The sequence below is a fragment of the Narcine bancroftii genome, chromosome 2, assembly GCF_036971445.1.
Source record: "Narcine bancroftii isolate sNarBan1 chromosome 2, sNarBan1.hap1, whole genome shotgun sequence".
Lineage (NCBI taxonomy): Eukaryota > Metazoa > Chordata > Chondrichthyes > Torpediniformes > Narcinidae > Narcine > Narcine bancroftii.
Genome location: NC_091470.1, coordinates 280,067,480 through 280,083,439, shown reverse-complemented (window position 1 = coordinate 280,083,439; position 15,960 = coordinate 280,067,480). Strand labels below are relative to the sequence as shown.

General features: G+C 43.8%; 1 protein-coding gene and 1 long non-coding RNA gene across 3 annotated transcripts in view; both read left to right on the top strand.

Annotated features, from left to right (window-relative positions):
• LOC138755333 (uncharacterized) overlaps positions 1–7,539 on the top strand; it is a 71,090-nt gene extending 63,551 nt beyond the window's left edge. The window contains exons 2-3 of the long non-coding RNA XR_011352208.1: positions 6,589–6,824; positions 7,135–7,539. This is a non-coding gene — a long non-coding RNA (uncharacterized lncRNA). The remainder of the gene's footprint in view (positions 1–6,588; positions 6,825–7,134) is intronic.
• A 5,806-nt stretch (positions 7,540–13,345) lies between these two features.
• Positions 13,346–15,960, top strand: part of mib1 (MIB E3 ubiquitin protein ligase 1) — a 240,612-nt gene continuing 237,997 nt past the window's right edge. For both annotated transcript variants that reach the window (XM_069921103.1, XM_069921102.1), the window contains exon 1: positions 13,346–13,707. In XM_069921103.1, the coding sequence (XP_069777204.1) occupies positions 13,479–13,707 (229 nt within the window). In that variant the 5' untranslated portion in view covers positions 13,346–13,478. The remainder of the gene's footprint in view (positions 13,708–15,960) is intronic.

The following is a 15,960-nucleotide window of genomic DNA, read 5'->3' as shown; positions in this document are numbered from 1 at the left end:
CAGATACATTTGAAGACTGTTATAAGCAAGGAAAATTGATGTAATTTGAATAACTTAATAATATGATATTTTGCTATTTTCAAATCAGAGCATATTTAAGGGATAAGTTGGGTCTAATAACATATTTACCTAAGTGTAGCGATATAGAAAGGGAAATACAAAGAAATCTATTTCATCAATTTATCATTTACTTCAAATGGGGACCCCTAAACTGGGGATTCATATATCTTGACAAAGATGGGAGTCAGAATTAAATGTGATAATGGATTAGAAAAATTGGGCTGATTTATGTTGAGACTGTATGACTAATTCAATAAATGTAAGATATAGACTGGTACAATATGTTATACATCACAGTCGAAATCGACACAGTGGCAATGCACATCCTGCCTCTTTACTTACCACACTGCTGGTATGTTGTCTATAATTGCAGACAGAAATGAAGATTTGTAGTTTTGGTCATTCCTGTGTGAACGATCAATGCCTGGGTATCAGAGACCCTTCATAATGGTAAAATCCCGCAAGTCTGTGTAAAAGTCATAAGAGGCTATATATCCCAGGAAAACTGAACACCCACCGATTGGTCTGAATGAATGTACTTTAGGATTCATTGGCTATAATTGACCTTGGACAACTCGAGTTGCCAAAGGCATGATATATATGTGAATCTTTATTTATATGGATTAAATTGGATGCAAGTGCTTAAAGTTCATCCACATGTTGTAAGCAACAACAGAAGACAGAACAGTCCTTTTCATTGCAGATATTTTCATTTATCTCAATATTCACTTGAACACCATGTTGGCTGGCTGTGGAATTGATAATGTACCATCTTTACTCCTGCAATTCTCAAAAGTTTTCTTCGTTAGCATCAGTCAACATTATAATTTCAGTGTCATGAGAACATAGGCATCTCCTGCTGCTTCCTTCCAGTTCCATCCTAACTTTAACAGATATTTTTAATATGTTTAATAAATATAACATTTTTAAAAATATTTTAATGCTCAAGAGCATACAATTGATAAAAGTGCATAAGCACAATGCAAATATAAAAAGGACAAAAGGTACAAGGTTAGCATTTTCCTGAAAAATAAGATGCACCACAAAAAGTGAAGACATATTGTCAGAAATTTCACAAGAACAAGAGGTTTGTATCCACTTTCTGCTAAAAAATCTTACTGAATTCACTTCAAAACAATTTAATGATAGTAAATGGTATGAAACAACTTAAAAAGATACAATGCAAATGCAAATCTTTATTTACAAATTTGAAGTTAGAAGTGCACAACGGATGTCCAATAAAAAGGAAGTAACAACAACACTGAACATAGTTCATATAGAACACTACAGCACAGTGCAGGCCCTTCAATTCATGATGTTGTGCTGACCTATATAACAATCTAAACCTTTGCACAATAGACCCACAACCCTCTATTTTTCTTGCAACTATGCAGTCTTTTAAATGTCCTTGTTGTATCACTCTCCTGGTAAAACTTACCCCTGATGTCTTCCCTAAACTTTCCTCCCCTCACCTTTCGTGGATATCCTCTGTTATTTGCTACTGCAACCCTGTGAAAAGGGTTGGAGACCTCTATTAAGTCTCCTCTCACCCTTCTTCACTCCAAAGGGAAAAGTCCTAGCTCTGTTAACTTTGCCTCAAAAGGCATGTTCTCCAATCCAGGCAACATCCTGATAAATATTTTCTGCACCCTCTCCAAAGCTTCCACATTCTTCTTGTCATGAAACAACCAGAACTGAACCCAATATTCCAAGTGTGTTCAAACCAGAGTTTTATAAAGCTGGAACATTACCTCATGGCTCTTGAAGTCAATCTCCTAATTAATGAAGGCCAGCATATCATAAGGCTATAAATTTACATGGCAACCTTGAAAGATCTATAGATTTGCACCCCAAGGCCCCTCTGTTCCTCCACACTGTTAAGAATCCTGTCATTAACAATGTACTTCACCTTCAAGTTTGACTTTACAAAATGCATCACTTCACATTTAGCTGGATTGAATTCTATCTGCCACTTCTGTGTCCAACTCTGCATCCTTTTGTAACCTATGACAACCTTTTACACTATCCACAACACCTCCAATCTATGTGTCAACAAGAAACCAAATCTTTCACTTATTCGTCCAGGACAATTATTAAAAATCACAAAGAGCTGGGGTCCTAGAACAGATCCTTGCAGACCTCCACTGATCACTGACCTCCAAGCCAATGAAGACCTGATGATTCTTATTTTTAAATAATGATAGTTTTTGAAATAATAAATAATCAAAGACAATTTTCATTGGTTGGAAAATTGGGTGAGAGGCCAGCTCCTGATCAAGCAATCAGCTGCCATTTTCATGGGTAAGATCTAAGATTTTGTGAGAAACCATTGAAGAAAGATAACTGGATTCCACAAGCCTTTTTGAACATGGGTATCTTCATGGTTTGGTACATGTATCATGAAGCCAGTCACTACTTCTAAGGAAGAAAGGAGCTTTTGACAAATTGGTGTTCTCCAGGACAATTAATGTAGACCTTATGATCAATTTCATAATACTCCAAGCATTTCGTTTGTGCTTGTCTGTTCATTTTCATTCATTCATCCTACCTGAGTGTGGTCTTCATCCAGATTCTGTGGAGCTGGGACCTGCCTTGGCTCCATAAAATCTGGTGTCTCAACATGTGCAGATCCATTATCTGTTTTTTAAACCAGCTATTCTCAACCTCTCAACCTGTTTTTGGCTGTGGCCCCCTTCGGAGTCTGCTCAAAGTTTATGGCCCGCTTCCCTGTGGTTTTTTCTTTACTTCTTTCCTACTGACTATATAAAAAAGCAGTAAAATATTTGTTTTGTGAGATGAAAAGAAAACAAGGATTTTGCTTAACTGTGTTGTAGCCAAAGTCGTGGCTGTGTCTGTGTCTGTGCAATGAAATGGTTATGTCTTAATCATGGTTCTTTTGCTTTGCTTGTAGTATCATGTGGTTTTGTGGAATTGATGTTGGAAATTTAAGAGGTTCAGATTTTAAATTAGAAGAGATTAGGGCTGAAAATAAAATGAGCAGAAGGGCACTGTCATCTTCAATAAAATTCGCTGAGCATTTAGCTATTATGACAGCAATGATACTGTAGCGTGCAGTAAGTGTGGAGTAAGGATGGTACACACAGAGTCAAGAAAAAGGTGAAGACTGATTTATTGCTCTGCCAGCTCTGTTTATATTCACTCCCTGCCTCTGACAATGGGAGTGAAGTCATTGCAGCTCCGGCTTACGACTGGCCAGCATTCATGACATTTCACGCTGTTTCCCGCCATGCAGAAGGTTACACGGGGTGACAGCTATTGGTCACTACGGGGCCCTCGCAATCTGCGCATTTGGTGGCCATTTTGTGAGCCGGGTTGCGACTCGGTTTGTGAGCCATTACACGACCCCCCAGAACCGCCGATCAAAGTGTCCATTGTCGCTTTGGACGGCCTACCTCTATGTCATGGGGGCTGAGTCTCGACTGGCTGGCTAATGTCTACATGGACTGGTTCAGTGGTCGAGGGTGAAGATTTCATCTTTGCGGCAATTTCCAATACACATGTCGACCCATTATGCCTGATGACTTTGTACGCCCCATTGTACAGCCGTTGGAGGGGTGCCCGATCTGCTCCCCTTTGCACAAAAACATATTTGCAGGTGTACAAATCCTTGGGAATGAAAGATTTGAGCTGGCCATACGCCGGGGGCTGTGGCTAGGGTACTCAGTCTTTCCTTCAGCTGTTTCAGTGACATCATGGGGATTTCCGGATCTCTGGCAGCGACCCCAGGATTACCAAGGGTGTGCTATAGACCATTTCTGCTGCAGTGGCATTAATGTTCTCTTTCAATGTGGTGTGTATCCCCAGAAGGACCAAAGGCAGTTCATCTGCCCAATTGGGCCCCTTGAGCCGAGCCATCAGGGATGCTTTTAAGTGTCTGTGGAACCGCTCCACCAACCTGTTGGCCTGTGGGTGATATGTCGTGATATTGTGGAGTTAGGTTCTCAACAGTTTGGCCAGCACTGCCCAGAGTCCCGAGGTAAACTGTGCTCCCCTGTTGGAGGTGAAATGTTCTGGGTCTCTGAACCTGGATACCTAGGTGTTGATTAGTGTCCTGATGCAGGTCTCCATTGTCATGGTGGACATTGGGATTGCCTCTGGCTACCTCGTGGAGCAGTTATCCATAGTGAGGAGGTAGTGGTCCCACAATGTCAATGTGGGCATGGCTGAACCTACGCCGCACTGACTCAAAAGTCTGTGGAGGTGCTTTAGGTGAGTTTGCACCTTGGTCGCCTGGTAGAGTATATGTCTTGGCTCACTGACTGACCTGCTTGTGGAGCCCGTGCCAGATGAACCTGCTGGCCACCATTTTTATCATAGTTCTGTTGGCCAGATGTGCTAAGTTGTGCATCACATAGAAGACCTGCTGTCTCCATGCTGCTAGCATGATGGGGCAGGGTTTCCTGGTAGAGACATTGCAGAGAAGTGTCTGGTTGCCAGGGGTGATGATGGCATCCCAGAAAGCACCGTCCTGTATGCTGGGATCTCAGGATCTTGTGTTGTGCCCTGGCTAAGGCTGAATAGTTTATGCCCTGGGATAGGGTGTGGACGGATTCAATGGCGGGATGGGAGAGTGCATCGGTCTCCATATTGCTCTTGCCGGTGATGTGCTGGATGTCCGTGGTGAATTCAGGGTGCCTCTGCTGCCTGGCTGACCATTGGTCAGATACTTTGTGGTCTGTGAAGAACTTGAATTGTCTGCCTTCCAAAAAGTATCGGAAGTGCCTGACTGCCAGGTACAGCACCAATAGCTTCCAGTCAGAGGCTCTGTATTTAAGTTCAGGTGGCTGGAGGTGCTTGCTGAAAAATGCCAGGGGCTGCCATTGCCTATCAATCAGCTGTTCGAGGACCCCTCCGACCACAGTGCTGGAGGCATTCACTGTGAGGGCAGTCAGCACCTCCCGGCTGAGGTGAACTAGAAGGGTGGCATTGGCCAGAGGGTCCTTCACGTTATGGAATGCCTCCGAGGCCTCCCTGTCCCAGGCAACGTCTTTATTTTTTCCCATCATAAGCCCTAAAAGGGGGTGTATGATCTGAGATGCTGCTGGTATGCATTGATGGTAGAAGTTAATCATACCGGTGAACTCCTAAAGCCCCTTCATGGTGTGAGGTTTTGTGAACTGGCAATCAGCCTCCACCTTCTCAGGAAGTGGTTTCGCCCCATACTTGTCGATCCGATGCCCCAGGAAGTCAATTGTGTCCTACCCAAACTGACACTGGGCGGTGTTGATGGTCAGCCTGAACTCCTGCAGTTGGGTGAATAGTTGTCTGTGGTGGGACGAGTGCTCTGATTGGTTGCGGTTTGCAATAAAGATATCGTCCAGGTAGATGAACACAAATGGGAGGTCCCAGCCCACTGCATCTATCAGCTGCTGAAAAGTCTGAGCAGCATCCTTAAGTCCAAAGGGCATCCTCATGAATTCAAACAGCTCGAAGGGGGTGATTGTGACGGTTTTGGGTATGTCCTTGGGGTGCACTGGGATTTGATGATAACCCCTGATTAAATTGACCTTTGAAAACACCCGAGTCCCTTGGATTAGCGGTAAAGTCTTGGATATGGGGCACGGGGTATCTCTCCAGAGTGGTGGTCTCATTGAGGCATGAGTAATCACCACTTTGCCTCCACCCTCCTGCTACCTTTGAGATCATGTGCAGGGAGGAGGACCTGGGGCTGTCTGACCTCCACACTATCCCCAACTCTTCCATTTTCTTAAATTACTCTTTGGCGAGGGCAGGTTTTTCAGGGAGAAGGTGGCACACCCTGGCACGGAGCGGGAGGCCCTCGGTGAGTATGTGGTGCTTTACCCCATGCTTTGGTTCCGTGGCAGAGAATTGTGGCACCATGATTGCAGGGAACTCCAACAGGATGCGTGTGAAGGTGTCGTCAGACAGTGTGACAGTGTCAAGCTGGAAGGCCAGTAGTTTGGCTTCCCCCAGGGACATCGTTTGAAAAGATCTGGTGTGCACCAAATGCCGCCCTTTTAAGTCTACCAGCAGGCAATGGGTACACAGGAAATCGACTCCCAGAAACGGTTGCGCCACTGCTGCGACAGTAAAAGTTCACTTAAATTGGTTGTCAACAAATTGTAGGGGGATTGTGGAGGTGCTCTAAGTTCGTATAGAGGTGCTGTTCGCTGACCTCGGTGCTGAGCCGGGCTTGGCATTCCAGTGTCATAGGCTGTGGGGGGAAGGACACTTATTTAGGAATCGGTCTCCACGAGGAACCGCCTTCCCATCAGATAATCCCCCACATGGAGGAGGCTGTTACGATGGCCAACCATCGCAGTCATTAATGACTATTTGCTATGGCATTTTCCTGAAACACACAGGGTGGGCGGCATCGACAGGTCCCCACCCACACCCACCCCCCCCCAACGTTGATGATTATATCAATATGGCTGGGTGGGGGGGGGTCCCTTGCCTCTCCATCTTCTGTGGCCTTGTTGCAGGATGGGTTAGGGCTTGGGAATCTGTTCCACTGAGTTGCCATTTTCTTTCTTCACTCTCCAGAGCATGTCCATCCGGATTGCGACTTTACTCAAGTCACTGAAATCCTCATCGGCGAACAAGAGTCGGAAATTCTCAAGTGGCCGCTCCAGGAAAATCTGCTCAAAGATCAGGAAAGCCTTGTACCCCTCGGCAAGTGCAAGCATCTCATTCATGAGGGTGGATGGACCCTGTCCCTCAAACCATCCATGTGCAACAAACGGGCAGTGCGCTCGCGCTGTGCTAGCCTGAAATTTCAGGTTAGTATCTCTTTGATGGCACTGTATTTGCCTTGCTCCAGAGGCTGCCATAGAAAATTTGTCAAAGGATGAGCTGAGCCTTGGACTGTTCGAATCACAAATGTGGCTGCGACGCCTAGAGCGTTGTCAGCTTTAGTGTGGAGAGCTGCTTGGTCCGTCATCTTTGGGTCCAGCTGCTGACCTGGAGGGTCACCAATGTAGCGTGCATGCTACGCAAAGTGTGGAGTAAGAATGACACAAACACAGTCAAGTTGAGGGTGGAGACTGATTTATTACTGTTTATATTCACTCCCTTCTTCTCTGACAACAGGAGTGACATCATCGTAGCACCGGCTTCCAACTGGCCGTCATTTCCACCATCGCCCACTGCTTCCCGCTGTGCAGGAGGTCATGCGGGGTGACGACCATTCACCAGCCATTTTGTGAGGCAAGTCACAATTCGATTCGCAGGCTGCTACAATTTTTTCAATAATAGCAAACTCCTTATGCTCAATGCAAGCAAGTCACGTCCCTTCAGTTAGTCCTTGATTTTTTTTTTAGCCAACTTTCCTTGAATTATTTCATTTGTGCTGTTGTCTTGGACATTGAGGCTACCATGAACTAATAACTGCACTGTACAGATTTTGTGATCTTGTGTGAAGCTCAGTGTATGATGTTAAAAAAAAATGCCAGGTATTAGTTTTGATTGAAGGAGTTTCCTGCTTCTTGTGATGGATACAAGTAAATATGATAAGGATGTTTGGTGTATTTGAAGTGCTTTTCTTGATCATGTGTGAAATTATTCTGCATTCAGGTTCTTGTGGCCGAACTCTTGTTATTGAAAACTTGACTGAATGGTGCACCAACAACTTTATACTCAATGTCACCAAAACTAAGAAGATGATTGTTGACTTCTGGAAAGGAAAGCCAGAAGTATGCAATCCAGTGATCATTGGGGGATCAGAGGTGGAGAGGGTAAGCAAATTTAGGTTCTTGGGAGTCCCTATCTCAGAGGATCTTTTCTGGACACAACACACTAATAGCACTGTGAAGAAAGCACGTCAGTGCCTCTACTTCCTCAGGAGTTTGTGGAGGTTTGGTATGACACCAGAAGCCCTGGCAAATTTGTACAGATGTGTGGTAGAAAGTGTGCTGACCAGCTGCATCACGGTCTGATATGGGAGACACCAATACCCTGAACATAAAGCCCTCCAAAAGGTAGTGGCCACAGCCCAGGACATCATAGGCAAAACTCTCTCCACTATTGAGAACATCTACAGGGAATGCTGCTGTCAGAGAGCAGCAGCAAACATCAAGGATCTACATCACTCAGCATATGCTCTATCCTTGCTGCTGCATCGGGAAAAAGATATAGGTGCCATAAGCCTCGCACCACCAGGTTCAGGAATAGCTGCTACCCCTCCACCATCAGTCTCCTCAACATCAAACTCAACCAGGGAATCATTTAAGGACACTTACTTGTGCACTTTATTGATTTTTTTAAAAATTATCTCTGTATTGTACAGTCAGTTTGTTTACATTCATTATCTGTTTACAGTTCTTTATTCATTTACATGTCTATGTTGCTGTTGTGTGTGGAGGAAACATGGCCTCCCTGCCTGTCTGGAATGTGTTTATTGTGGGTGGTCATATGTCCTCCTTGTCTGAAACTTATTCGGAAGTCACATCATTTGTCATTCAAGGTTGGACTCCGACAATCCATTAGTGCATACCTTGCTGTTAGCTAATTTAAATCACCTAGGGTCATTATTGGCTAGAACCACAGATTAGCATGGTATATAATACCAACGCACAGCACATTCTTTCTCTCTGCCTTGTGGTTCAAGCCCTGGAAAATTCATAGCGTATTTTATCTTTAAAGTATGTAGGGTAGTTTTCAGAATATCTTTTGAAAAGTGAAAGTGAGTATGATTCTGGGTCACTGGAAGATGTTTGGATCCAATCAACATTACTTTTTGCAGTTGAAATGCCTTAGAAACCTAGGTTAATTGCATATAATAATTCTTAAATAAACTTTCAAAGATATCATTTGATTCAGATCTTGACCAAGTATGCAAAAAATATCCAAATAAATGGAGGTATATTTAATCACTGATCAAAAACTAGTTGGCACCATTGTTCCTATTAACTATACAATAAATCCTTCAAAATATTATCTATATTTGCTTTGATGATAATGTTTTAGGCACAACTTTGATACCCCTAATGAAGCAAATAAATTATAAATACACATTATCAAGGTCTACATGCAATGTGAGTGGGAAAAGTAATTGAGCAAACCAATGCAGAGGAAGTTAACCGCAATGCTATTCTTCACTGGAGCTCACTGGGCTAGACTTTTTCATTGCCAGGTTGAATATTTAGTCTGTCTAAATGAACTATTTGTGTGATCATCTTGTCGTTGGAACATAGAGACCTTTCTTAACCATTGTTAAAAGTTTGTTGGTAAAAAAAATGAGCATGAATATTATGACTGCTGGCAGTGTAAGAGATTCTGCCCTCACAACATAAACAGTGACAACAGAATCCGAGATAAATCGGAACTCCAATTTGAAGTGATTCTGTCAAAGCCTGGACATTTACTTTTGCTCAGTATAATGAATCACTTTCAAAGTAAACACCATTCTTTACAATTGTGAATTTCATTGACATTCCAAGCAATAAGGAATTGTATATTGCAACACAAAGATTTAGTAACCAAAGCACCAAGGAAACAAACACTTTGTACCTTGTACCTACAGAGAAATGCAAAAACTGCAGATATTGGAATCTTGAACATACAATGAGCTACTGGAGGAACTAAGGGGGTCAGGGAGTATTTGTCAGGTGAAATAGTCAATGTTTCAAGTCAGGACCCTTTATTGAGATTAAGGTCACAATAAGAGGGGTCCTAATCCGAAGCATTGTCTGGCCATTTCTACCCAAGGATGGAATGTTACCTATCCCCCAAGTCGCTCTTTATTTTTGTTGCTCATATTGTACCTACATATCAAAGCTTAAATCATAAAATCTAAGTTGGCAACCGTACCAAATACAAATATTCCTCATATGTATATACAAAAATAAATTTATTATAATTAACTCCTTTGATAGCAATAATTTTTCTCACCAAAATTCACATAATTGAACCTATCGCTCTGACTATTCCCTCGTAGCTCTTCGAGCAATCGTGCAGAACAGAAAGTGGATTTACATTATTAAATGGTCATGCATTGATGCGAACCTCAAGTCAGGGCTACCTAAATTCCATCAGTATGTGGACTTTGCTGTGAGAGGGGCGAACACGTTGGACATTGTGTGTACAAACATTTCCAATGTGTATTGGGCAGAGCCCTGACCCCACCTCAGATATTCAGACCACATCTTTGTAATGCTGATCCCAGCATACAGATGCTCCAGACGACTTCAGAAGCAGGTTAAAACCTGGCCAGCGGGGGCCATTCATGCGCTTCAAGACCACTTTGAAAGCACTGACTAGCACATGTTCAAGGAAGCAGCAACCAGTGGCAACTGCATCAATGAGGAGGAGTAAATGGCATCAGTGACCAGCTACATTAGTAAATGTACTGATGACATCATTGTGCCCAAGACCATCATTACTCACTCTAATCAGAAGCCTGGATGACTGCGGAGATTCGTGTACTGCTCAGGAACTAAGACGCTGCCTTCAGAATGGATGACAAGGTAGCTTTAGCTATTGCAGGAGCCAAGCTGTCTAACAGGGAAGCAAAGCATGCATATGGCCAATGCATTCACAACCACTTCCTGGACAGCAAGGACACACAATAAATGTGGAAAGGCATCCAAGATATCACCAGCCACAAGACTACACTGTCGCCTACACCTTTGCTGGTGATGCCTCCGCCCCCAGATGCATTGAACAACTTTTATATGTATATTGAGGTGAAAAACAAGGTGGCAGCGAAGAAGAACACCTCTCCTCCAAATGATCAGGTATTGTGTCTTACATTGGCTGATGTGAAGAGAGAGTTAGGCAAGGTTAACCCATGGAAAGCTGCTGGACTGGATAACATTCCCAGCAGCATGCTCATGGTTTGTGTGACTCAGCTAGCAGATGTTCTCACCGACATCTTTAACATCTCCCTGAAAACACTGTGGTCCCAACATACTTCAAAGCCACCACCATTGTCCCCAGTGCTGAAGAAGTCATCTATATCCTGCCTCAATAACTACCACCCTGTCACACTCATGTCCATTCTCATGAAGTGCTTTGAGACGCTCATCATGGGACATGTTCCTCCTGCTCCCATCACTGACCCCCTGCAGTTTGCATACAGATCCAACTGCTCTACAGATGATGCCACTGTCCTCCATCTAGCCATCACCATCCTGGAAAATATGGACACTTATGTTCAAATGCTGTTTATTGACCAGTTCGGCATTCAACTTCAGTTCCTGATGAGGAGGTTGAGCCTGCTGGATTTAAATACCTCCTCTGCAGTTGGAGGAACTTCCTGTTGGGGAGACCTCAGGCAGTCTGGATCGGTAAAACACCTCCAAGACCATCACACTGAGCACAGAGGGCCCCCAGGGCTGTGTGCTTAGTCCCCTGCTGTACACTCTGCTGACCCACAACTGTGTAGCTAAACACAGCTCGAACCACATCATCAAGTTTACTGGCAACATGACCATGGTGGGCCTTAGTAGTAAGAAAGGGCAGTCAGCGCACTGAGATGAGGTACAGTCACTAACAGACTGGTGCAGAGCCAACAACCTGTATCTGAACGTTAGTAAAACAAAAGAGATGGTTGTCAACTTCAGGAGGGGCTAGTGGGGGGTGAGGGGAAACCATGCTCCACTGACCATTGACAGCTCCATTGTTGAGGTCATCAAGAGTATCAAGTTCCTTGAGGTGCACTTTGCAGAAAATTTCACCTGGTCCCTTAACACCAGCTCCATATCCAAGAAAGCACAGCAGCTTCCTGTGAAAGCTGAGGAAAGTTCATCTGCCACCCTTCAACCTCATTGGATTCTGCAGAGGATGTATTGAGAGCATCCTGTGCAACAGTCTGGTTTGGAAGCTGCCCCACCTTGGAACGCAAGACCCTGCAGAGGATAGAGAAGTCAGCGGAAAAGATAATTGGGGGCTCTCTTACTATCTCGCATTAATTGTTGATGTCATACTGTCTAAACACCAGCCAGACCAGCATTCCTCTGGTATTGAAACACCTAGATCTGACACCTACCTCTCCCTCAACCTTTGTAGACTGGCTTAACACTTTCACCTTGGAGAGTAGAATACATCCTAGTTATGAATTTAGGCATATTTCCCAGTCGAAGCAACCCTCTCCAGTACCCTTGGCCCACGCAGAGCAAGCCAATCCTGCGACGGTCCAAGAGACTCCAATGGCTGCCGGATCAGTTGACCTGACTATAAACCTGAGCCAGTCAAATGGGGAGCCACCAAGGCATGAACTGGTGCTGAGACCTTTACTGGAATAAAGCCTGTTGTACAATCTTTTGAGTTTGTGCTTGCTTGCTGCTACCACATGACTTCAGGAAGGAAAACCAGAGGTTTATGATCCAGTGATCATTGAGGGAATCAGAGGTGGAGAGGGTGAGCAAATTTAAGTTCTTGGGAGACAATATCTTGCAGCCAACACAGATGGCATCATGAAGAAAGCACATCAGCACCTCTAATTCCTTAGGAGTTTGCAGAGGTTTAGTATGATATTGGAAGCCCTGGCAAATTTCTATCGATGTGCGCTGACCGGTTGCATCATGGTCTGGTATGGGAACACCAATACCCCTGAGTGTAAAGCCCTGCAAAAAGTAGTGGACATAGCCCAGGTCATCACAGGTAAAAACCCTCCCCACTAGGTTCGGGGGAATGGGGCGCATCTGCAGGCATTGCCTCCCCAAGTGAGGTGCTGTGCTCACCCATCCGGTCAGACCCACCCCACCCGCATCCCTAGCGTGTGAAAAGCGTCACTAGCAGCTAATGACGCTTGACACTATAAAAGCAGTGCTTTTGGCTTCTTCATCGGAGAGGGCAGATGATGGTAATAGCCCCCTCCCCCCAATGCTGAGTGAGTTTTGTACCGTGTCCCCCTCTAACATGGTAATGCTCCATTCTAACATTCGTTCTGGCACCATCGCTGCTCCCCACTATGGAGAACATCTTCAGGGGAATGCTGCTGTCAGAAAGCAGTAGCAATCATCAAGAATCCCCAGCACCAAGCACATACTCTGTTCTTACTGCTGCCACCAGGAAAGAGGTATAGGTACCTCAGACTCGCAGCACCATGTATAAGAAGAGCTTATAGCTCTCCACCATCAGACTCCTCAACAACAAACTCCTTTAAGTATTCTTACTTTTGCACTTCATTGATTTTTTTTCCTCTCTCTATAATGCACAGCTTGTTTGCATTTCTTTATTGGTTCATGCGTCCATTGAGTCCGGTTTTTTTTTTGCACGACCAATAAGCGGTATTTCTGCCTCACCGGCAGGGAAAAACTGCGCGTGCGCGGTCCAATCCTCCTCTTCCCTTCCCATTCTGTTGAGTTCCCGGATTTTCCAACCCCCCAAAAAAAACGCTTTGGCCGAGTCCCGGTGAAGGCCGAGGGAGTGAACCTGGGCTGGCCTTGCGGTCGCTGCCTTCCTCCCTCAGTCAGCTCGTCCGCCAGCTCGGCATGAGCGGCGCTAGAAATAACCGGGTGATGATGGAGGGAGTGGGCGCCCGAGTGGTGCGGGGCCCCGACTGGAAATGGGGTAAACAAGACGGAGGCGAGGGGCATGTGGGCACCGTCAGGAGCTTTGAGAGTCCCGAGGAAGTAGTGGTGGTGTGGGATAACGGCACCGCCGCCAACTATCGCTGCTCTGGGGCCTACGATCTGCGCATCCTGGACAGCGCGCCGACAGGTAGGGGTCATCGACTGGAGCCTTGTCTGAACATTGGCTCGGTGCAGGCCCCGCCAGGATGGGGCCGAGAACCATGTAGAAATTCCCACATTAGCAATGCTCCAACTCACAATAATAGTCGCTGGAGAAGTAAATATTAATGAAATCGCTGCATATGGAGGAGCTGAGAGTAATTGACATTGAATGGCATCTTATCGCCCAAGATAACTTCATTGTGTTGGGTGAATTTTTAATAAACATAACTTATTTGTTGGAGTGGCTAAGTGATTCATCAACGTTTTGTAATTGAATATTTACTTCGTTTGAGCTTTAGAACTTTTTTTCTGCCAGTTTTTGTTTTCATGAAATGGTTTTGTTTTGTGTTGGTTGGAATTCCTTCAGTTGTATCAAAACAATTTTTTGTTGTAGTAAAAGCTGATTTTTTAAATTGTAAACAGCTACTTCAAAATTAATAACAACCATTGATTGAGCAATTTTTTGAATGAAAATAGATCCTGACATCTCTTCACCGCATACAATTTCATTTTTATCTTGTATATAAAAAAACATAGATTACAATATGCACAAGATATGCCAACTGTCATTTAAATTCTAAATGGGTTTTAATGAGCTTCAATTGAGGCAGATTATAAGGTTACGCTTTAAATGAACGTTTTCACAGTTCAGTATGAATTATCTGCAAAGGTTTTTGTGATGTTTCTTTTCTTTGAATGGCCTGTGTAAATAATTCCCATTTTTACAAGTTTTTGAATCTCAAGGCACTTTTTTTAATCAAAGAGGACCATTTGTGAAAGTGGTTATTGTATTGTGAACCTGTCATTCTGCCATGTTCCTTCAGAAAAAGTGGGAGTTAACATCCAGAATAAACACAAAGCTGGAGAAACTCAGCAGGTCCTTTATGTTAGCAAAAGTAAAAATACAGAATCGATGTTTCAGGCTTGAACCTTTCATCAAGATGTGGGGAAAATGTCAGCAGGTGTCCAAACAGAGAAAGGGGTGGTTGCCAGGCAGGAGGTGATAAATGGAGATGGTGGGAGGGGACAGCACAGATCGAAGGGAGGGGGAAGGGAGGATAACTGGGAAGGGAAGGTGGAGGGGTATAATCCAGGTTTATATGCACAATAAGTCAATAATTAAATATTACTGGTGGAATGTTAATGTTATAAACAAGAATATTTGTGTTATTTCATTTTATTAGACTGCTAACACTGGACCCTTGCTTGGTTATTTGCAGTCTTGTGTGAATAACTTGCATTAAGGGCAGGGACTTTTCCAACCAACCTTTGTAATATGAAACCACATAGCAAAGTGTGCTGGTGAGGAATAAGTAATTCTATTTGAATTGAATTGCTTATTGGCATGAAGAGCAGAAAAATTCCAGGCATGTCAACTTGTGCAGCAGATATTGTAATACTGTATACTCCTGATGCTATTTTATTTGTTGTTGCACTAAGTCAAATAGTGCATTTAAGATGCAAATAATTTACCCAATGAGGTATACAGGCTGAACTGACAAGCAGGCCACCTATGAAATGCATAGTTGGAAAATGAGGCTATTTATTTTAGTAGAAAGAATAGAATGAATGAATGGTGTAAAATCATGAAATGTTGGTTGATTGACTTAATTTTGTTTGTACTGAATACTCAGGAATTTGTTTTGTAGCAATGGGTAGTTAGGAAATCAAATACTGTAATACGCTGGCTTTTCATGATGAGTTTTTCATTGCAAGAGAAGAAAGCAGATAGTCTGGCGAAATACCTGGAATATTGTGTGCAGTTTTGGTCTTTGAACTGGAGCAACAATGATTCTTGCCTGAGAGGCATAAAATATTCAAGATTCTTTTATTGTCATGTAATAGAACAGAAAAGGTAATATTACTCAAAATTTCCTTTAGTCTACCACAAGGTAGACAAAGATTTGCCATCGGCAGAAATTACCCAGTTGGAGAAAGAGAACCAATAGAGTGCCCCCAGAATCAATGATGTGCATGCATTCTCCTCCAGCTTTCCAGCAACCACACAACCTTCAGTCCAAACCATTGACAACCCCAACTCCAGATCCAAACCTCTGACGAGATCAGGAAGCCCTCAGTACTCTCTTAGATTTTGATTCGAAAACTGGTACCCTTTCAGCCTGTCTCGAGCCAGACTCCAGCAGTCCGCAGTCTGAAGCGAGTCCCTTGACTGCAGTCACCTGCAACTTGCATGAGTTCTTAGCTTGAGTCACCAACAGTTCACCTATTTGTGTGGTAT